Source organism: Vidua macroura, chromosome 3 (assembly GCF_024509145.1).
Source record: "Vidua macroura isolate BioBank_ID:100142 chromosome 3, ASM2450914v1, whole genome shotgun sequence".
Taxonomy (NCBI): domain Eukaryota; kingdom Metazoa; phylum Chordata; class Aves; order Passeriformes; family Viduidae; genus Vidua; species Vidua macroura.
In genome coordinates, this window is record NC_071573.1 from 22,867,688 (window position 1) to 22,888,689 (window position 21,002).

General features: G+C 47.6%; 3 protein-coding genes across 8 annotated transcripts in view; 1 reads left to right on the forward strand and 2 right to left on the reverse strand.

Moving 5' to 3' along the window:
* Window positions 1–276: 276 nt before the first annotated feature.
* On the reverse strand, window positions 277–11,482 carry LOC128804599 (transmembrane protease serine 9-like). The gene is made up of 14 exons (XM_053972480.1): window positions 11,275–11,482; window positions 10,780–10,995; window positions 10,200–10,465; window positions 9,779–9,924; window positions 9,156–9,330; window positions 7,597–7,714; window positions 6,865–7,086; window positions 6,285–6,550; window positions 5,868–6,013; window positions 2,596–2,684; window positions 2,101–2,316; window positions 1,516–1,787; window positions 1,102–1,247; window positions 277–655 (listed from the first exon to the last, which is right to left on the reverse strand). Exons 1-14 carry the CDS (start codon window positions 11,343–11,345, stop codon window positions 482–484), a joined length of 2,523 nt encoding a protein of 840 aa, XP_053828455.1. The 5' UTR covers window positions 11,346–11,482; the 3' UTR covers window positions 277–481.
* On the reverse strand, window positions 5,059–7,571 carry LOC128804838 (acrosin-like). The gene is made up of 5 exons (XM_053973064.1): window positions 7,365–7,571; window positions 6,865–7,086; window positions 6,285–6,550; window positions 5,868–6,013; window positions 5,059–5,455 (listed from the first exon to the last, which is right to left on the reverse strand). The coding sequence occupies exons 1-5, from the start codon at window positions 7,433–7,435 to the stop codon at window positions 5,270–5,272; spliced, it is 891 nt and encodes a 296-aa protein (XP_053829039.1). The 5' UTR covers window positions 7,436–7,571; the 3' UTR covers window positions 5,059–5,269.
* Window positions 11,483–15,173: 3,691 nt separating the features above from the next.
* RAB3GAP2 (RAB3 GTPase activating non-catalytic protein subunit 2) overlaps window positions 15,174–21,002 on the forward strand; it is a 42,904-nt gene continuing 37,075 nt past the window's right edge. For all 6 annotated transcript variants that reach the window (XR_008436567.1, XM_053974721.1, XM_053974723.1 and 3 more), the window contains exon 1: window positions 15,174–15,317. Coding sequence is in view for 5 of the 6 variants with exons in the window: in XM_053974721.1 (XP_053830696.1) it covers window positions 15,209–15,317 (109 nt within the window). In the remaining variant the exon portion in view is untranslated. The remainder of the gene's footprint in view (window positions 15,318–21,002) is intronic.

A 21,002-nucleotide genomic window follows, 5' to 3' on the forward strand; every position in this document is an offset into this window, starting at 1 on the left:
TCCCTTAGCCCAGGCTCACACCAGGCCCTAAATCAGCAGCCCATATGCATTTGATCATTGCCTCCAAGGTATCAGCTTTTTTCCTATCCCTTTCCTAGGCTTGATGTGCCGGGTTCCTCCAGCCCATGGTGGCTCAGAGCACTCTTGTCTATGACCAGGCACTTTGGAGCTCTTTGGAGCCGCTCTGTCCTTTGGCGCCCCCAGGCACATTCTGCAGGTGCGGAATATGGAAGTCTTTGCCTTGCCCAGGAGTCAGAATTCAGTCAAAAAAGATGGTTCCTGTGATGATTGGCAATTTTACTTCAACCACTACGTCAGCTCCAGTGTTTGTGTGCACAGAGGAGATGAGTGTTGTCAGGATAGAGCAGGGTTTTGACCCTGAGGCTGCCTTTGGATCAACAGGCATTGCCCCAGCAAGAAACACTTGATATGCCCTGCAGCCTGCCCTGGAGGCTGCCCACCCTGGTGCTCAAGAAGCACTTTAAACATTGTTCGTGCTCATGTGGGCCAGAATCCAGTCATAGAAGTACTGAGTGGAGATGTAGACTCCAGGCTGCCTTGCTCTGGCACAGCCTTTTCCCCAGCTGGTCACTCCAACAACCCACCAGTAGTCAGCGTTGTTGTCCTGGCACATGAGAGGACCACCGCTGTCACCCTGCAGCAGAGCACAGAGGATTAAGGTGGTGTTGGGTGACCCCTGCCAGCACAGGGGCTGTCTCCTTCTATCTCACAGCCAGAACTGTATTCAGGTGCTTGAGCCTCCACAAGCTTGGCTGTAAATGACTTGGGTTCTTGTAGGGTAGGGCTCTCTGTTGTCTCTGCACAGGGCTCCTGGATGTGCAGAGGATGGACATTTGGCACCTGGGCCTCTGGGCTACCAGGATCATTAGCTGGGCTTTCTGGGCTTTTGGCACAAGCGGAGGCCTGGGCAGGCAGGTGTGGATGGGGAGTGTGTGGGAAGCCCCCACAACAGTTGGGGAGGAGATGGGGCTGGGAGGGTGACTGAGTGGCCGGGCAAAGCAGGCCCTGGGCTGTGTTGGGGTGGTGCTGCCCGGGATGCCGGTGCTGCTGGGGGCTGAGTGGCTCGTGGTACACTCCTACCTGGCAGGTGTCAATCTTGCCCTGAGGGTAACCAGCACACAAGTTGTAGGGGTGGATTTTCCCTGAGTACCAGAAGGTGCTGTTGCACAGATGGATATTGATAACAGGTACCTTGGCCTCCTGCAATTGATCACTCGGGGTTTTATCTGTGAACACAGAAGGAAACGAACCCCCAGCAGCTCATTGCCAGTTCTTCACCCTTGTCTTTTGGGGATCCCCTTCCCTAGGGCATGGCTTTGCCTCTGCAGCGGTACTGGGGCACTGTGACCCTGCTGCCAGCCTTTGGGGAGCAGGCCAGGCTCATATCTGTAGAGGTGTATGTCCTGCAGCCTGGCTTTGGCCTCTGCTGTGGGGAAACCCAGGCCATCTCCCCTGTGTGCTGAGCTGGCTTTGGAGTCCCTCATGGAAACTCACCTGTTGCAGTGGTGGCACCCCAGCCAGCAATCCAGCAGTTATGCTCCTGTGACACAGATGCTTCTAAGATAGCATCGGCTACACAGGCCAGCTGGATGTAGGGGTTGCACTGGACGGGGTTGCTCAATTCCAGCAAGGCAATGTCATTGCTCAAGTCACGTCTCCGATATTTCTCATGACGTAGTAACTTCTTAATTTGGCGGACTTGTGCCCCAGGGCCCGGCTGAGTCAACTGGGTGGCCCCAATCACCACGTAGATCAAGGAGGTGTTACTGGAAGCAGATGGAGAGGGGGCTGAGAGGGAGCAGAGCCATGTGCCGTAGCCACCCAGCAGTTGCCAGATCTCTGCATGGCAAGGCAGAGAGGGAGCAGTGCTCTGGCAGGTGTGAGTGCCCTTGCATGCCTTAGGCTGGGGGAATGTCAAACTGGAGGCTGTTAGGAAGCCTTGGCACAAGCCCAGGCTTCTCCTGAGCACTGTGGCAGCCTGGCTGCCTGAGAGGAAAGGGGACAGGAGTAGCAGGTGGTGCTGCTGACAGGGCACCTGCTGGTGTTGTGGGGATGTTCCCATTTCCTGCCCCTTCTTACAAAATGAGGTCAAAGCAGTGGGCTGCTGTGAGGACCCACTCTGCCCTGATGAGAGACCCTCCACAGAAATGCTTTGTGCCTGGTATCCTCGGATGCTGGATGCTGACAATCCAGGGCCAAGCCCCAGGCTTGGCACCTGTGCCACCCACGATGCGTGTCATGCCGTCATCAGGAGGTATGGAGTCAGACACCATGGGTCGGAGGCCGCAAGTCCATCTGCAAGCAGAAAGTATTTTCCATGCTGCTTCATGGCCTGCTGTGGCTCAGGCTGAAGCTCAGCCTTCTGCCCTCCCCACAAGGGCTTGCACGCACTGCAGGCCAGGGAAGCCCATGGGGTGTGCGTCTGTCCGTGCCAGCACCTGGCTGCTGGCAAGGAACTGAGGCTTCTCATTGTGGGTCGAAAACTGTTACCTGGCCATGGGGGACATGTAGGTCCCCTCCAGGGAAGGTTGCAAGTGTTGCCGTGGCTCCCTCTCACTGCCTGGAGCCACTCACCTGCAGTTGTCCGATATCCCATGCACCAGCCCTGCCACAGTCAGCAGGAGGAGGAGGCCGAGCCAATTCATGGCTGCCAGGGGCACGTGTCAGCTGCAAGCACTGAGAGCTCCGTGCAGCAGCACAGCCACAGCCACAGCGCCTGCAGCAGCCGCTTTGCCCGTGGTGCCTTTGGCCCTGGGGCTGATGTCATAGAGGGGTGAGTTCCATGTTCTGGGCACTGTGGCCCCTATCAAGGAGGCTCACTGGGGGAAGGCAGCATCAAATCAAGGAGCAATAGAATGGTCTGTGTTGGAAGGAAACTTGGAGATCCTCTAGTTCCAACTCCCTACCATGGACAGGGAGGGTCTTGCACTAGACCCTATTGTCAAGAGTGTCCAGAGCTTGGCTTGAGAGCAGTCCTTGAACAAATTCATGCCATGGCCTCAGTACTGTCACAATCTGGAATTCCTTCCTATGATCTCATCTAACGCTACCTCTGTCACTGTAAAGCCATTGCCCCTTGTCCTATCAGGACCTGCCCTTGTAAGAAAACTCTCTGCTGCTTTCTTTAGGCCCCTCTTCTTGCGGGATGAGGCTGTGCAGTCCCCACGGCAGGCAGTGGCTGAGGAATCCATTTGGGGCAGGGAGCTGTGCCAGCTGCAGATTGAGCTCTGGCTGGCAGGAGCCCAGGACCAGAGGCTGTGAACTGCCCATGCTTTCCATAACAGAGGGCACAGGGAGCTGTGGCACTGGCCAGGATTTGAATGGACACCGAGCGCTGCAGCAGGAGCCGGTGGCTCTTTACGGAACGTGACATCTGCGAGTCTGCTGGGGGAATCCTGAGGTTGAATGGGTATGGAAACCTGCTCTGACTGGGTAAGAGTGGTGTGGGTAGGGAATCAAATGGGGCAACCAGTGGCTCGTTGGAGCCACCTGTGCTTCCAAAATGGTCACACAGGGAAGTTTCCTCAGCACTTTGCAACCCAGATGGGACCATAGAGAAGTACCCTTGGAGCTTCCCTCCTCCAAGCATGCAACTGTTGGCAGCCGGTGAGTTCACCTGGAATCTTTACAGTTGGTAGGAGCCAAATGGGGATTGTTACAATTCCATGCACAGATTCTGTGTAAAGGCATTTGAGCCTCTCTATTGTTGTGGCATTTGGTGCAGATTTGGTGAAATAACTGGTAGAGGGTGAAGGCATGTACAGCATGATCAGTGTAGGGTGGCCACAGAGGAGTTGTGGAGGCCCTCATAAGGCACAAGGTAGGGGGTGCTGAGTCTCTGCTAGGACACTCGAGTCTCTGCTGGAAGGCTTTTGGAGACAGGTACAGGGAGAGCCTTGTGTCCCTTCTGCCACTCAGGGGGTGCTAGGGTCCTTGGGCACAAACAGAAGGAGGTGGAAGTCCCTTTTTATAATGAAAAAGGACTTTGATGTCCCTCATGGTTTTTGACATGATGGGAAATATCCTTGTCGTAGTTCAGAGGATGCCTGTGGCTGAGGTTGTGCAACACTGACAGAAATTGTTATGGGCAGCAGAATTTTGCCAAGACAGCGCAGTAAAGTTGTGCCAGGACAATTGGGTGACTCTAAGCTGGTCTCCTCACTGGGCAGGGTAATGGCCTTCTGCAGCCTTGAGTGATACTCTTGCACTCAGTGTCTTTAGTGCGTAGGTAGCCTGTGACTTAAGTCAGGGTGGCAGGGACCAGTACAGATGTGGGGTGGTTGTTCTCAGCAGAGCCCATCTTGATTAACACAAAAGGAAGAGTGCCACCCACTGTGAGACAGGACTCCATTGGCCTGGACGCCAAGAGAATGTACTTGGCACATGTCTTCCCCAAGGCATTCCAGGATCCTCTACCATTTCCTCAATGCAGGCCCCAGTATTAAAGTTTGATTGAAAGGGTTTAAAATGAGGGCGCAAATTTGTACAGTTTGTGATTTGTTAATTAGTGAGTGGAGAAGTTTCGTGCCCATCCTGTGGGTGATTCTATGCAGTACTTAGGCAAACGAGCACACCAAGGTGCAGTTTGTGTCTGTGAGTCAGAGATCACAACACTAATAAATGGTGACCCTGATGTGAGAAGAATGATGTACAGAACTCTATGATATCAAAAAGCTAATTAATTACTTTATTATACTATATTATACTAAAACTATATTACACTATATTACTAACAAGAACTATTACTAACTAACTAATTAGAAAAACCATGACTCTCTCTACCCAGAGTCCTGACACAGCTGTGATCTAATTGGTCAATCTATCCAAAACACCATAACCAGTATCTAATTAAGAAATCACCTTGAGTAAACAATCTCTATAACACATTCTACATGTGCACAAACACAAGAGCAGCAAATGAGATAAGAATTGTTTTGATTCTCTTTACTTCTCTTACAGCTTCTCTCAGAAAAAATCCTGAGAAAGCTAAGTCTCTCTCTGTTCAGAGGACATGTAAATACCATGCAGGAGGTGGAATTGCACTGAAAAGATAGTTCCCTGGGAACAAAGGTAACTTTATTTCAACAACTAAATCAATTCCAGTGTCTGTGTGCACAGAGGAGAGGAGTGTGGTCAGGATAGAGCAGGGTTTTGACCCTGAGGCTGCCTTTGGATCAACAGGCATTGCCCCAGCAGGATACACTTGCTGTGCACTGCAGTACACCCCTGATGCTGCCCATCCTGGTGCTCAAGAAACATTTTCAATTGTCTCCAGGCCGATGTGGGCCAGAATCCAGTCATAGAAGTACTGAGTGGAGGTGTAGATTCCAGGCTGCCTTGCTCTGGCACAGCCTCTTCCCCAGCTGGTCACTCCAACAATCCAGAAGAAGTCACTGTTTTCCTCTTGGCACATGAGAGGACCACCACTGTCACCCTACAGCAGAGTAGAGAGTATTCAGGTGGTTTTGGGTGACTCCTGCCAGCAATGGGGCTGTCTCCTTCCCTCCCACAGCCCCTGCCAGAGCTGTACCCAAGCGCTTGAGCCTCCAGAAATCTAACTGCAAGTAGCTTGGCATCCTGTAGGGTAGAGCTCTCTCTGTCCTCTCTGCACAGGGCTCCTGGATGTGCAGAGGATGGACATTTGGCACCTGGACCTCTGGGCTACCAGGAGCACTTACCTGGGCTTTCGGGGCTTTCTGGCAAAGGGGAGGCCTGAGCAGGCAGGTGTGGATGGGGAGTGTGTGGGAAGCCCCCACAGCAGTCGGGGAGGAGGTGGGGCTGGGAGGGTGACTGAGTGGCCGGGCAAAGCAGGCCCTGGGCTGTGTTGGCTCATGGTACGCTCCTACCTGGCAGGTGTCAATGTTGCCCTGAGGGTAACCAGCACACAAGTTGTGGGTGTGGATTTTCCCTGAGTACCAGCCACTGCTGTTGCAAAGCTGGACATCAATGAGCTGGACCATGGCCTCCTGTAGGACATCACTTGACTTTTGAGCTGTTAGCAGAGAAAGGAATGATCCCCCTGTAGCTCCTTAACAATTCTGCTCCAATGCTTTAGGGGGATCCCCTTTCCTAAGGTTTGGCTTTGCCTCTGCAGAGGCACTGGGGCACTGTGACCCTGCTGCCAGCCTTTGGGGATTGGGCCAGGCCCATTTCTGCAGAGGTATATGTCCTGCAGCCTGGCTTTGGCCTGTGCTGTGGGGAAGCCCAAGCCATCTCCCCAGTGTGCTGAGCTGGCTCTGTAGTTCTCTCTCTTGGGAACTCACCTCTTGCAGTAGTGGAACCCCAGCCAGCCACCCAGCAGTTCTGCAGCTCTGACAGGCTTAAGGCGGGGTCAGCCACACAGGCCAGCTGAACATAGGGGTTGCAGTCAACAGGCTTGCTCAGCTGCAGCAAGGCAATGTCATTACTTTTGTCACTTGGATTATAGTGTTCATGACGCACTAACTTCTTAATCCGTCGCAGTTGTGCTCCACGTCCTGGCTTAGTCAACTGGGTGGCCCCAATCACCAGATAAACCATGGCAATTTTCCTTGGAAGTAGATGGAGAGAGGGCTGAGAGGGAGCAGAGCCATGTGCAACAGCAGCCTAGCAGTTGCCAGACCTCTGCATGTCAAGGCAGAGAGGGAGCAGTGCTCTGGCAGGTGTGAGTGCCCTCACATGCCTTAGGCTGGGGGAATGTCAAGCTGGAGGCTGTTAGGAAGCCTTGGCACAAGCCCAGGCTTCTCCTGAGCACTGTGGCAGCCTGGCTGCCTGAGAGGAAAGGGGACAGGAGTAGCAGGTGGTGCTGCTGACAGGGCACCTGCTGGTGTTGTGGGGATGTCCCCATTTCTGGCATCTCTTTACCTGATCTTGTCAAAGCAGTGGGCTGCTGTGAGGACCCACTCTGCAGTGATGAGAGACCCTCCACACAGGTGTCTTGTGCCTGGTATTGCAGGATGCTTAAGGCTGATGATCCAGGGCCAGGCCCCTGGTTTGGCATCCGCACCACCGACAACACGTGTCGTGCCATTGTCATGATCCATGTACTCATACTCATACACCATGGGTCGGAGCCCACATATCCCTCTGCAAGCAGAAAGTCATTTCCATGCTGCTTCATGGCTTGCTGTGGCTCAGGCTGAAGCTCAGCCCTCTGCCCTCCCCACAAGGGCTTGCACGCACTGCAGGCCAGGGAAGCCCATGGGGTGTGCGTCTGTCCGTGCCAGCACCTGGCTGCTGGCAAGGAACTGAGACTTCCCATGGTGAGTGGGAAGCTGTGGCCCAGCCATGGGGACATGTAGGTCCCCTCCAGGGAAGGCTGCAAGTGTTGCCGTGGCTCCCTCCCAGGTCCTGGCGCCACTCACCCACAGTTGTCCCATGTCCCGTGCACCAGCCTGGCCACAGTCAGCAGGACGGGGAGGATGAGCCAATTCATGGCTGCCAGAGGCACGTGTCAGCTGCAAGCACTGAGAGCTCCGTGCAGCAGCACAGCCACAGCCACAGTGCCTGCAGCAGCCACGCTGCCTGTGGTGCCCTGGGGCTGATGTCACAGAGGGGTGGGTTCCATGTCTTGGGCACTATGTGGTTCTGCAGTACGGGGACTCACTTGGGTAGGGGCAATGTTTACTTGGTGAGCCATGAAATGGTTTGGGGTGGAAGGGATCTTGGTGATCATCTAGCTCCAACCCCACTGCCTTGGGCATGGAGGGATGACCTGTAGTAGATCCAGTTGTCCAGAGCCTGGCTCAGAAGATGTCCTGGAACACTTTGAGGGATGGGGCATCCACACAGGTGCTCTGGGCAACTCATGCCTTTGCCACATTACTGTCACAATCAAGATTTCCTTCTTATGATCCCAGCTGAAGCTACCCTCTGTCACTGTAAAGCCATTGCCCCTTGTCCTATCAGGACCTGCCCTTGTAAGAAAACTCTCTGCTGCTTTCTTTAGGCCCCTCTTCTTGCGGGATGAGGCTGTGCAGTCCCCACGGCAGGCAGTGGCTGAGGAATCCATTTGGGGCAGGGAGCTGTGCCAGCTGCAGATTGAGCTCTGGCTGGCAGGAGCCCAGGACCAGAGGCTGTGAACTGCCCATGCTTTCCATAACAGAGGGCACAGGCAGCTGTGGCACTGGCCAGGATTTGAATGGACACCGAGTGCTGCAGCAGGAGCCGGTGGCTCTTTATGGAACGTGACATCTGCGAGTCTGCTGGGGGAATCCTGAGGTTGAATGGGTATGGAAACCTGCTCTGACTGGGTGAGAGTGGTGTGGGTAGGGAATCAAATGGGGCAACCATCGGCTCGTTGGAGTCACCTGTGCCTCTGGAATGGTCACACAGGGAAGTTTCCTCAGCACTTTGCAACCCAGATGGGACCTTAGGGCACCACTGCTGGAACATTTGTCAACAGACTTGGTGTTGCAGGTGATGTTGGCCCACTCACCTTGGCCTTCCATGGCATACCTGGTGTGCTTTCCTACTGTTTCTGCCAAGTTCCTCTCCCCAGAATGACCTCAGCTCCTCCTTTGAGTATCTGTGAAGTGTGACCACCTGGCACATCAATACCCTTTACTACCTGTGAAATTGTGCTCTGCCTTAGGGCACTGGCATTCCAGTCAGGAGCCAGGAGTTTCTCTTGTCATGCTTGGGAGTTTCCCAGATGTGTTCCCTTAGCCCACGTTCACACCAGGCCCTAATCAGCAGTCCCAGTGCATTTGATCATTGCCTCCAAGGTATCTGCTTTTTTCCTATCCCTTTCCTAGGCTTGATGTACCAGGTTCCTCCAGCCCATGGTGGCTCAGAGCACTCTCCTCTCTGACCAGGCACTCTGGCTGTGCAGTGACTCTTTGGAACCACTCTGTCCTTTTGTGCCTGGCAGATCTGCCCTCAGGTTCATTCTGCACTTGCCAATTGTGGCAGTCCTTGCTTTGCCCAGGAGCTGGAATTGAACTGAAAAGATGATTCCCTGTGATGATAGGCAACTTTACTTCAACACCTAAGTCATCTACAAGGTCTCCATGCACACAGGAGAGGAGTGTGGTAAGAGCAAAATTTTGACCCTGAGGCTGCCTTTGGATCAGCAGGCATTGCTCCAGCAGGAAACTGTTGCTATGCACTGCAGCATGCCCTAGATCTTGCCCACCCTGCTGTTCAGGAAGCACTTCCAAATGGGCTCAGCCCCATCTGGGCCAGAATCCAGTCATAGAAGTACTGAGTGGAGGTGTAGACTCCGGGCAGCTTTGCTCTGGCGCAGCCTCTTCCCCAGCTGGTCACTCCGACAACCCACCAGGAGTCTGCATTGTTGTCCTGGCACATGAGAGGACCACCGCTGTCACCCTGCAGCAGAGCACAGAGGATTAAGGTGGTGTTGGGTGGCCCCTGCCAGCACAGGAGCTGTCTCCTCTCTCACAGCCCTTGCCAGAACTGTATTCAGGTGCTTGAGCCTCCAGAAGCTTGGCTGTGAATGACTTGGGGTCCTGTAAATTAGCACTCTCTCTTCTGTCTGCACAGGAATCCTGGATGTGCAGAGGATGGACATTTGGCACCTGGATCTCTGTGCTGCCAAGAGCACTAGCTGGGCTTTCTGGGCTTTTGGCACAAGAGGGGCATTGGGCAAGCAGGATTTGGATGGGGTGTGTGTGTGGGAAGCCCCCAGAGTGGTGGGAAGGTGGGGCTGGGAGGGCAACTGAGTGGCCGGGCAAAGCAGGCCCTGGGCTGTGTTGGGGTGGTGCTGCCTGGGATGCCGGTGCTGCTGTGGGCTGAGTGGCTCGTGGTACGCTCCTACCTGGCAGGTGTCAATCTTGCCCTGAGGGTAACCAGCACACAAGTTGTGGGTGTGGATTTTCCCTGAGTACCAGCCACTGCTGTTGCAGAGCTGGACATCGATGAGCTGGACCTTGGCCTCTTGCAGGTGATCACTTGAGTCTTCATCTGTTAACAGAGAAAGGAATGAACCCCCAGCAGCTCTTTGCCAGTTCTCCCTTTCTCCTGTCTGGAGGGGATAGCCTTCCCTTGGTAGCTTTGCCTTTGCAGAGGCACTGGGGCAATGTGACCCTGCTGTCTGCCTTTGGGGAGCAGGCCAGGCCCATTTCTGCAGAGGTATACGTCCTGCAGCCTGGCTTTGGTGTCTGCTGTGGGGAAGCCCAAACCCTCTCCCCTGTGTGCTGAGATTGCTCTGTGGGCAGGAGTCCCTCTTGGGAACTCACCTCCTTCTGTGGTTGAACCCCAGCCAGCAATCCAGCAGTTGATGAGCTCTGAGACTCTTAGGGTGGGGTCAGCCACACAGGCCAACTGGATATAAGAGCTACACTGGACAGGCTCATTCAGTTCCAGCAAGGCAATATCATTACTTATATCACTTCTCTTATAGTTTTCGTGACGAAGTAGCCTCTTAATCTTGCGCACTTCTGCCCCAGGGCCTGGCTGAGTCAACTGGGTGGCCCCAATCACCACGTTCAGGATGCCAATTTTCCTGGAAGGTAGATGGAGAGAGGGCCGAGAGGGAGCAGAGCCATGTGCCATAGCCACCCAGCAGCTGCCAGATCTCTGCATGGCAAGGCAGAGAGGGAGCAGTGCTCTGGCAGGTGTGAGTGCCCTCACATGCCTTAGGCTGAGGGAATGTCAAGCTGGAGGCTGTTAGGAAGCCTTGGCACAAGCCCAGGCTTCTCCTGAGCACTGTGGCAGCCTGGCTGCCTGAGAGGAAAGGGGACGGGAGTTGCTGGTGGTGCTGCTGACAGGGCACCTGTTGGTGTTGTGGGGATGTCCCCATTTCCTGCTCCTCCTTACTTGATCTTGTCAAAGCAGTGGGCTGCTGTGAGGACCCACTCTGCACTGATGAGGGACCCTCCACACCAATGCTTTGCACCTGGTAACCAGGGGTGCTGGATGCTGACAATCCAGGGCCAGGCCCCAGGCTCGGCACCTGTGCCACCCACGATGCGTGTCATGCCGTCATCAGGAGGTATGGAGTCAGACACCATGGGTCGGAGGCCGCAAGTCCATCTGCAAGCAGAAAGTCATTTCCGTGCTGCTTCATGGCCTGCTGTGGCTCAGGCTGAAGCTCAGCCCTCTGCCCTCCCCACAAGGGCTTGCACGCACTGCAGGCCAGGGAAGCCCATGGGGTGTGCGTCTGTCCGTGCCAGCACCTGGCTGCTGGCAAGGAACTGAGGCTTCCTGTGGTGGGTGCAAAGCTGTGACCTAGCCATGGGGGACAGGCAGGTCCCCTCCAGGGAAGGTTGCAAGTGTTGCCGTGGCTCCCTCCCAGGTCCTGGGGCCACTCACCCGCAGGTGGTCTGTATGCTCTGTGCCAGCCCAGCCGTGGTCAGCAGGCCAAGGAGGGTGAGCCAATTCATAGCTGCCAGGGGCACGTGTCAGCTGCAAGCACTGAGAGCTCCGTGCAGCAGCACAGCCACAGCCGCAGTGCCTGCAGCAGCCGCTTTGCCCGTGGTGTCCTGGGGCTGATGTCACGGAAGAGTGAGTTCCATGTTCTTGGCTCTCTGGGGATTTGTTGCTCAGGGGTAATGGAGGGAGGAACAACATTGAATCAAGGAACCACAGAATGGTTTGGGGTCAAAGGGATCTTGGAGATCCCCTGCCATTGGGAGAGAGGGATTACTTGCACTAGATTTTGCTGCTAAGAGCCTGGCTCAAACTTGTTCTCAAGCACTTTGAGTGATGGGGCATCCACAGCTGCTCTGGGCAATCCTGATGGTGCCTCAGCAACCTCACAGTCAAGAATTTATTCCTAATATCTAACCTAAACCTACTCTCTCTCCTTTTGAAGCCTTTTGAAGCCTTTCCCTTTTGTAATTTCTTGTGTTGACTCCAAACAAATCCTTAACATTATTTCCTATAGTGTAAATCTGTATATAGCCTAATTATCTATTTTTGTAAACTGCATTAAGCCCTTTGTTCAGCAGCATGTATTCCAATGCAAATTATTATTCTTACTGGAAATGTATAGTTAATTTTAACTAGTAAGTGTTTATCTGAATGTCTTTAGGAACTTAAAATTATGTCAGATGTTTTTTAAAGTAGTTTTGTTTTCTGTGGCCATCCATATATGTATAATGAATCATTAAAAATTAGGAACTATTGAACTTATAACAAATACACAAAGGGTTATTGCGTAGCCAAAGTGTACTCAAGACTGTCTTGAAATATCAGGTTATTTGCTGAGTATTCATTGCCTTCTTTTATGCTTTCATTGGTATCTTGGTAGTTCTTAATGTCTTTGTGAAAAATGCATATTTTATGAATGGCTTTTCGCAAATGTTACAATGAATATTATATGTGTAATGTTGGAAAGTTATGCTGTATTAATTCTCTCAAGTAGTGTGTTAAATGTATTTTTAGGTTATAACACAATGTTAAAATAGAAACTATACTATGTAAGATACTTTTCAACTAGCTCAAGAAAGAGATGAGATAATCAAGAAATTCTTCGCACAGAGATGGCAGTGACGGGGCCCATAAAGAGTTACAGCCTCCTTATTGGAAAAGACAAACATTCTTCCACCTTCTCTTCATCTTTATGGAACCACAGGGATTAAGGAGAAGAAATTGACAAAAACCAGAAAAGCTCTTAATTTGCAAGGAATTTATGCATCATGTTGGATGTATGAATATGCAACAGGCTATTGCTTTTAAGGTTATTCCTTTGTTCACAAGGCATGCTTATCGGGCTTAAGGGCCCGAGAGCATCCGGACGTCTGTAATTCTTTGCTTTTTATTGTCTTATAATTGTCCTAACTCTAAATTTTTATTACTCTAATAGTATTACTATTTTTATAACTATTTTATTATTATTAAACTTTAAAAATTTTAAAAACCAAGTGATTGGCATTTTTCACAGTCTTCATGTACAGCAAACCAGGCAGGGATATGACAGTCTTACACTGTTCACTATTCTCTAATGAGGAAAATTTTCATTATGTGATGAGCACTTCACTAAAGAATGACAAACCATGTTGTTAATTTAGTTTCTTGCATACTCTTTATTAATTCAGTTGACATTACTAGTGACTGTGCATATTACAATTCTAAAATGTCATTATATAGTTTTCTTTACAGGTTTTATATATTTACTTAGAGCATCTGCAAATTTACCAGCCTCTTGTCTCAACTTTTTCCACACTATGACCTTGTTTTTGAAGAGTATCCTTCCTATTACTCCACATCATGTAATTCTACGCTTGTTCGGAAAAACAGGATTGAACAACTCTCTCTTGGACAACCAAAGGATTTTTCATCTGCTTAAATTCAAGTCTAACCTGTATATCGCCTAAGGAGCCACAGGTTTGAAATGCAAACACAAAATGTTCCTGTAGTTGCCAAGGGCAAAATTACTGAGTCCTGATTACTTGTCCTGGGTACAGAGGAAAAGACAGATGGAGTTTCTAGCACTCTTTAATTCAATACCACCTACCTCATTGTGGGGTTGTTGTATCAGCAGGAAATCTGGGGTGCTGGAAGCAGAAAGCTCCTCATCTTTTTGCCAGGCTCATGGAAGGGGCTGGGACTGCATGGCTGCTCAGCACCATGGCCCAGAATAAAGCCACCATGGCCACCATAGAGTCCCATTGCTGCCACCTCAGGTATATCTTATATAGAATGAATTATTCATTGTGACGTATTATTACATGAAAGATCATAACCAATACAAAAGTTAAAACTACTAGTAGTGTATAGTACAGGGTAGTATAGTGCAATATATCAAAGCAATTATATTAAAGGTAGGAAAAGGAAACAATGCCAGGCTCTCTCTCTTCAGGAAGTGTTTGTGTTTGTTCCATGCTGAATACCCTCTTGTGGGCCACTTTTGTGCCCTCTTTTATTGGTACTGCATTTATAACAAGCTTTTCAGTAAAATTATGATTCCTGCTAATGTTTTGTCACTTGTTGGAAGAGGGTGGAGGAGGAGATGCAGTTCAGTGGGGTTAACTTTCCTGCTGGGTTTTAAACCAGTACATCACTACAACAAAATAGAACAGCTGAAGACATTAAAAAGTTATCAGGGTAAATTAAAGCCAGTTTCTTTGCATATCTCACAATAGATTTTCTGGAGTTTATAATCTGTTGCAGTCTGTGCCTTTAGGACAATCCAACTGGAGCCCACTTTGGCATGAAACTTCTCTTAATAAAAATTTGTTTACTCTTAGAAGGTAATTAAAGACTACGTAGAAGACCTAGATGACAAACTAAACTTGCAGAATAACTTGGACTTTCAAAGTTATTTCTGCTTTTCTCAGTTATGTCTGCTATGTGCTAGACACACATTGCTATCTATCACATAAAAGAGCCCTGTGAGAAAACAAGAAACAGACTTGTTATATACATATATATGTGTGTGTGTGTGTGTGTGTGTGTGTACACACATAAAGGCTAGTCAAGTAAGATCCATTAAAAATTTGTCAAGTCTTATACCTAGGGGAATTTGTATTTCTTCGGGGTCCAGAAAACATCCCTTGGTGTTCTTCCCATACATTCTTTTTATTCCTTACCTGAAGAGGAGGTTTTGGAGGCTGCAGGTCAGCTGTCAGCATTGTACCAATGTCACTCCACAGCAAATCTCAGTCATCATAATTGCTGCTGTCATTCAGATGCTGCAGTGTCCAGAGAAGGAAAAGAAATGGGTTGACATGAAATCTAAATAAAAGCTTTGTATTTGCAAGAGCAATCAAGACTGAAAGAAACCCCGTTCTCAACTAATCATAAAAGGTGTTTTCTATTCATCAGAGTAACATGGGGGGTTTGGGCTGTGCTAGTTCAATATTAGGTCTAGATGGTAAAATCCAGCTGAGGGAGTTGGAGTTCTTTAGCCTGGAAAAAGGGATGTTCAGGGATGATCTCATAGCTCTCTACAGCTACTGGAGAGGCGCTTGTGGGAAGGTGGGCGATGGCACTTTTCTCCCAGACAGCTATCGACAGGACAAGATTAAATGGCCTCAAGCTGCGCCACGGGAAGCTCAGGCCGGACGCCGGGAGGAAATTCTTCAGGGAAAGTGCGATTAAACATCGCAGTGGGGTGCCCTGGAGGGCGGTGCCTTCAGCGCTCCTCCCTCAGCACCTCCCTCCAAGCCCCGCCCCGCCCTCCGCTCCGTGCCGCGGGGGCGGCGCATGCGCGGGGCCGCGCCGGGCCGGAGGGAAGTGGCCGAGCGTTTCCGGGTTGGGTGGCGGCCGCGGCTCCGGCTCCGGCTCCACCGGCACCGGGAGCATGTCCTGCGCCCTCGTCCCCTTCGCCCACTTCCAGGACCTGGAGTTGGCCCGCGACTTCCTGAGCCCGCACCGCCGCCAGGGCAGCGCCGCGGCCGGCAAGGAGAGCGGTGAGTCCTGCCCCCGGTGCGGGGCTGTGCCCGCCGCCCCCGCGGGGCCCGTCCGGCCGCGGGGCTGTCCCTGCGGGCCCTGCGCTCGCTCGGCGCCGCGCTGCCAGCCCCGGCCCGCTGGGGTGGCCGTGTTAGCCGAGTGCTCGGGGTCGCTGCTGTGGTGCGGGGTGAGTGTCTCGCCGTAGCTGCCACATCTTCACCTGTAAAGTCAGACTTTCCTGGCGTCCAGACGTTTCAAGTGCACAGCAGTTCGCAGGTGTCACTCCTTATCCCGTAGTGTGGAGGTGAAGTTCTTTGGCCACTGACCCTGCGTGCCCCGAACTTTAGAAGTTTGTAGGGTTCTTGCTGGGAGTGCAGCTGTCTGAAGGCGCTCTCCTAAAGACAGCACACGTTGTGCATGCGAGGTTATCAAGGAATGCAGAACGTGCTGAAAGTGTACTAAAGGTTTAGCGTGGCAGCTTAAATTAAGACAACGAATCTTAAAGCAATATCAGTCTGAAGTTGTGGACCAGGTTTCTGCTGTGTGAGGCAGTGCAGGCTGAGCTGCTTGACAAGGAAGCTGCGTTCTCAACGGATCCATGCCCAGGGCAAAAAACACAGGGAATTGAAACACTGTTTTGTGTATTTGTTACAGCATACTGTAAAAACTGTACAGTGTGTGTATATAGGTGTAACCCCCCCAAAATATACGAACTATATCTGGCTGATGTTTTTTTTGATTTCTGGCAACAGTAGAGAAGGGAAGGGTTTGAAGAGGTTAATGAGGATGCTTGTAAAAACCGTCAAGCTGTGGACAGAGCTTTAAGAGAAAACATCGAGGTGCTTATTTTAAAAGTTTAAAATGCCTGTGGGGGAATTAGAAGAGGGGAGATCATAGGATGGTTTGTGTTTGAAGTGAGCTTTAAAGTTAATCTAGTCCAAACCCCCTGCTGTGGGCAGGGACACTTTTCACCAGACCAGGCTGCTCAAAGGCCCATCCAGCCTGTCTTTGAACACTTCCAGAGATGGGGCATCCACAGCTTCTCTGAGCAACCTGTTCTAGTGCCTTATCTTCTTTATTATATAAAAAAAATCTTCCTAATATACGATATAAATCCATTCCCCGTTTAAAGCCATTGGTCCTTATCCTGTAACTACAGGTCTTGTTAAAAAATGACACAACAGTTGTTAAAAACATTTAAAAGTACATTATATGTTCAGCTAGTTAATTTTGCCACTAAAACTTCTGTGTGCAAAACTTTTGGTGGAAGACAGTTTTCTGCTGCTGCTTGTTTTGTAACTCTAATAGTTTTTGAAAAATGCATAACAATTTCACATGGCTTTTCTCTGGTATCATCTGTATCTAAAGGAGAGATTCTGGAAGCAGAAGGCTTCTGTTAGTATCTCTTGAATTCTGAAGATAAAAGCAAAGGATTGGAATGTGTTTGTGTTTCTAAAAGTAGGCATTGAAAGAAATCAAAATATTTTTCTCTTATTTGATGGTACATGAGAGATGTTTTTGTAAAATAACTTGGATATTTTACTGGAGTGGATTTATCAAATGGCAGCCATAAAGAGAAAATATTTCATATATTGTAAAACTACCAAAATAATAGAAGTGAAGAAGATGCATGGCTGCTGTTCCATTTTAATGAGTTGGCTGTCTTCTGGACTATTTTTATATTTGCTTATTCAGTCATTGAGGCAGAAGTGAGTGTTTTTCAAAATAATGCTCATTTAGATTCATTGAAATCTTTTGGATTTGTGCCTGTAATTTTTTGCTACTACATCTGTTTTCATAATTGAGGATAAATAAGTATAAATGTCAGCAAGTGAGAGTTCCCAAAGTGGTTTAGACAGAAGGTTGTAACTTAGTGATTTTTGAAGCAGAAATTCTTGATGCATTTGTGTTTGACAAGGGGGAAGTGCTGCTCCAACTTGCCGAGGTATCTGAAATTAGAAGTGAAGAAATTGTGCTTTTTATCAGGGAATGCTTTGCTAAAAACTCTTCTGTTGACAGAATGTACTGTTTTAAAACAGTAGTTTCATAAGGTTGCATGTTTAAAAACTTGGATTTTAGTCTGGTTTTAGATTTTTACTCTGTAGGGAAAAATAAATTCTAGGTTTTTAATGCTAATAAGTTCAGCAAAGAAGATGTTAATTTGCTCTGAAATCAAACTTTAGTTCTCAACTTAAACTGTCACTATTTTTATGCAAACAATTATATAAATACCAGCAAACACCTGTCAAAACTCTTAAGTATTTTTTTTTAAGTGAGGATGAGAATCTTTCATTTACTTTCTTTTTTTTAAAGCTATGCTTCATTTGTGTGAAAACTCTTGCTAGTATTTAAAGGTAGCAGTTAAAAATTATGGCTACCTTAGGGAAATAAATATATATTAAATATTTTTATTTAACAAAGAACAATCTAGTTAACAAATTATTTTAGTCATAACTTAATTTTTCAAGTGCTTAGCAGAAGTTTCAATAATTCCTGTCAGGTTTTGGATAACAAATGTTTTTGAAAAGGTGCCTTTGGAATCTTCAATGTGTGGGGTTTAGGGTTTTTAGTAGAGGCTGTAGGCCTTGTCTTTCTTTGTTTCTTAGTTATAGAGCAAAGAAGTTTTTAATGCTGTTTTAACTTGGGCCATATTTTAGTTCTAACAGAACTAACCAAAGTATTTTCTGTGAGTGTATTTGCTGCAATAAAATGTAGGGTTATTATTGTAAAAGCATTTATGCAGTAACATTTTAAATGAAGAGAATTTGCTTGCTTCAGAAAATGCAGACAGTATACATTTCTAAATCACAGTGTGATACTGTGACTTTAGTCCAGTTTTTAAATTAGATGTCTTTAATTTGTGTAAAAAACCTGTAACTTGTCATCTTCTATTTAAATCACTATATTTCGTTTATATAAAATTTAATTGAGGTTGTTAACTTCAAATTTAACTTGAAAGGCTTAGCAAAGTGTTGTATATATTAAAAATACAGGTGTAGGTAAATAAAAAAAAATCTGGATTTTTATTCCAAGGGGACTTGATTTTTTTTTTTCCCCTTTCTTTGTACAGGTAAGCATTTCAACACATTCTACAGTAGAACAAGATGAAGGGAAGCTCCTATCAACTACAACTTCACTTAAGTTTTTCCTGTAGCCCAACAGGCTGCATTGTTTGTGCCAAGGATAGACTTGTCTGGTAAACTGGGAGGAAAAGAACGCTGTCCTCCTCCTCTGAGCCTTGTGTGAAGTCACTTCTGCAGGTGCCTGTTTCCTGCTTACTCAGTGGACACTGGAAAGGAAGGGTTTGTGTGCTTTGTGCTTGTGTTATGCAATCATCTGTTAAAATTGCCACTGATGCCATGCTAGAATAATGTAAGAAATGTTCATGGACTGCTTGAGCTGACCATTGATCTGCCATGAAGCAAAATATAGCTACTTTTTATTGTCCATATTAGAATAGAATAACAGGTGTTGTGTTGGATCTTGGCTCACGTGCTTTAAGTAAATAAACCTGGTCTTACAGAGAGAGCTGGTTAAAGATGCTTCATATGGAGTTGCTATATCTTTATTCTTTAGGGAAAAAAAAGTTGGAGTGCTTTTTCGTATTTTAATGAGGAGAACTTAAGCATGAGAATTTAAGAGTCTTGGGAATAGTAATGCTGCTAATGAGGCACAGCTCCTCTGTGGAGCCTGAGCCTAGTGGTGTCTAAGTGGCTCTGAAAACTGCTGTTCTAACTGTGCAAATACTGGGAATAGGAAGTGTTTGCATCACATTTAATTTGACATCTTGCTGTGTTGAAGAGGTTTTGGGCTGCTATTGGCTGGATCAGGAAACAGCTCTAACAGTTAGCTCTCTTGTAAAGCTGTCTAAAATAGAGGCATGCATATGAAGGAAAAAATCCATTTTATCTGCAATATGTGATAGAGCTTTGCAGGTGTGACAGAATTTTAGCATTCAGAAAGTAATTAATGGATGTTTACCTGAACAGAACAGAAAGTAGAGCAAGACAGATAAAATTTTGTATAATCTTTATAAATTGAAGATCTTCACTACGATTTATTTAGAGCACTGGGTGACTTTGTTCTTCTAGTACACTCACAGCTTGAACTGTGTTTTAAAACATTTTATAGGCTTGATGACAGCAATTCAGTGTCATAACCAGCAAGGACTGCTGCTAGATAAACTGTGGGTGTGTTAAGATGAATCAGAAAAATTAGTACTTTCTTGATGTGAAGATATTTTTAGTTCCCAGGTGTGTTGATCTCCTGTTACCTAAAGGAAATTAATAAGGAAAAAAGCCAACAAACCCAAACTTGACCTTGAGAGTTCCCAAGCAATGATATCTCCATTTATGATAATGAGTTTGTTCTTATTCAGGGGAAGAAAAAAATTGATCCCCTGACCTGAGGGCTTCCTCAGAGCTACAAGGTGTCACTTTACTGTTTCTTTTTGCAGTAGACATGATGGCTTAATCCTGTCAGAGAAACTCCTTTCCAAAATCCTGCCTTGTTACATTGACAGCAGCCTGAAAAGTGCTCTTCAGCTCAGTTCCTCTAAACAACATTTTTTGATTTGTATACTTTGCTTTATCTGGATCAGCTGATTTAGTTCAGAAGTACAGATGGCCAGGCTTTTTATTTCAGAGTTGCCAACAAGGTTACAAAGAAAAAAAAAACATTATAAAATGAAATTCTAGATTACATTTAGCATTAGGGTTGTTGTTAACTGCTTCCATATCAATCTTATTGAATCAGTTATATTCCTATTGAATACTCTTGTTACTAGCTCTTTTTATTGCCTCTTTAATCAGATCCTCCCTTTCCAGCTTGTAGTATTTATGTATAGTATTTATTTCTTTCAGTTTTGCTGTAAAGGGTCATTAAAATAGGCACTCTGTATGAATTGGGTTGCATCTGGAGCAGTCAATCTCAGATATGGGGAAGAGTAAAATTATATGCTCTCAGCATATGTGAGAGGATGCTGTCAGAGTACTTCATCCATATTATCTTCTCACCTGAGTTTTTGCTGCTGTGACATCTCCTTTACAGCACAGCCTTCATTCTTTCTTGCTCTAACTTAAGGCATTGCTTGCATCTGAGAAAACGTATAGAATACTTTTTTTTTTGTATGTAATCGGTTTCGTTTGTTTCCTATGGCTTTTGTTTTTTTCCCCTCTGGTATTTCAAATTTTGGTTTTGGGGTTAAGTTATAACTGTAAGCCATGGAACTTTGCACTATTACTTTAAAAAAAAAATCTATGTAGTACCTGGATTATTTTTAATTTGGTCATTTAGTAATTTTTTACTTTGTCAAAAGCAATTGTGACCTCCTTAAGGAAGAAAAAATGCTCAAGTGGTTATTTTTGTGATTAGGAGACTAACTTAGTTGTGCTTTTGGGGTTTTTTACCCCACTTAAGGATTCCTGAAGTGAGAAGAGAGAACAAATATAAAACTAATCTCCAGAGAGTCTTCCTTGTAATGTTGGCAAAATAGCCTTATGTATTTGTCAGTCCTCATGTTGGAGGAGCTTTGGGAATAAATGCTCTATGGTTCCTGAGCAGCAAGAGGATTCTAAGCTGTTTCTAAGATTCCTTGACCTGAAGAGAAAAGAAACTGCTTCTATTTCTTTTGTAATTATGCAATCCAGTGGTATCAGAATTGCAGTAAACATGTGTTGAAGAAAACCTGCAACTCTCACAGTTAA

What these genes read in the sequence shown, in the direction of transcription:
- LOC128804838 (XM_053973064.1), bottom strand. Translation starts at nt 7,435, where the DNA reads ATGAATTGGCTCATCCTCCCCGTCCTGCTGACTGTGGCCAGGCTGGTG. An exon ending in CACTGCTTTGACAAGATCAG is followed by an intron (nt 6,551 to 6,864) that starts GTAAAGAGATGC and finishes TCTACTTCCAAG; the next exon opens with GAAAATTGCCATGGTTTATC. An exon ending in GGGTTCCACTACTGCAAGAG is followed by an intron (nt 6,014 to 6,284) that starts GTGAGTTCCCAA and finishes CTCTGCTAACAG; the next exon opens with CTCAAAAGTCAAGTGATGTC.
- LOC128804599 (XM_053972480.1), bottom strand. Translation starts at nt 11,345, where the DNA reads ATGAATTGGCTCACCCTCCTTGGCCTGCTGACCACGGCTGGGCTGGCA. An exon ending in GCAAGATTGACACCTGCCAG is followed by an intron (nt 9,331 to 9,778) that starts GTAGGAGCGTAC and finishes GCTCTGCTGCAG; the next exon opens with GGTGACAGCGGTGGTCCTCT. An exon ending in GGGTTCCACTACTGCAAGAG is followed by an intron (nt 6,014 to 6,284) that starts GTGAGTTCCCAA and finishes CTCTGCTAACAG; the next exon opens with CTCAAAAGTCAAGTGATGTC.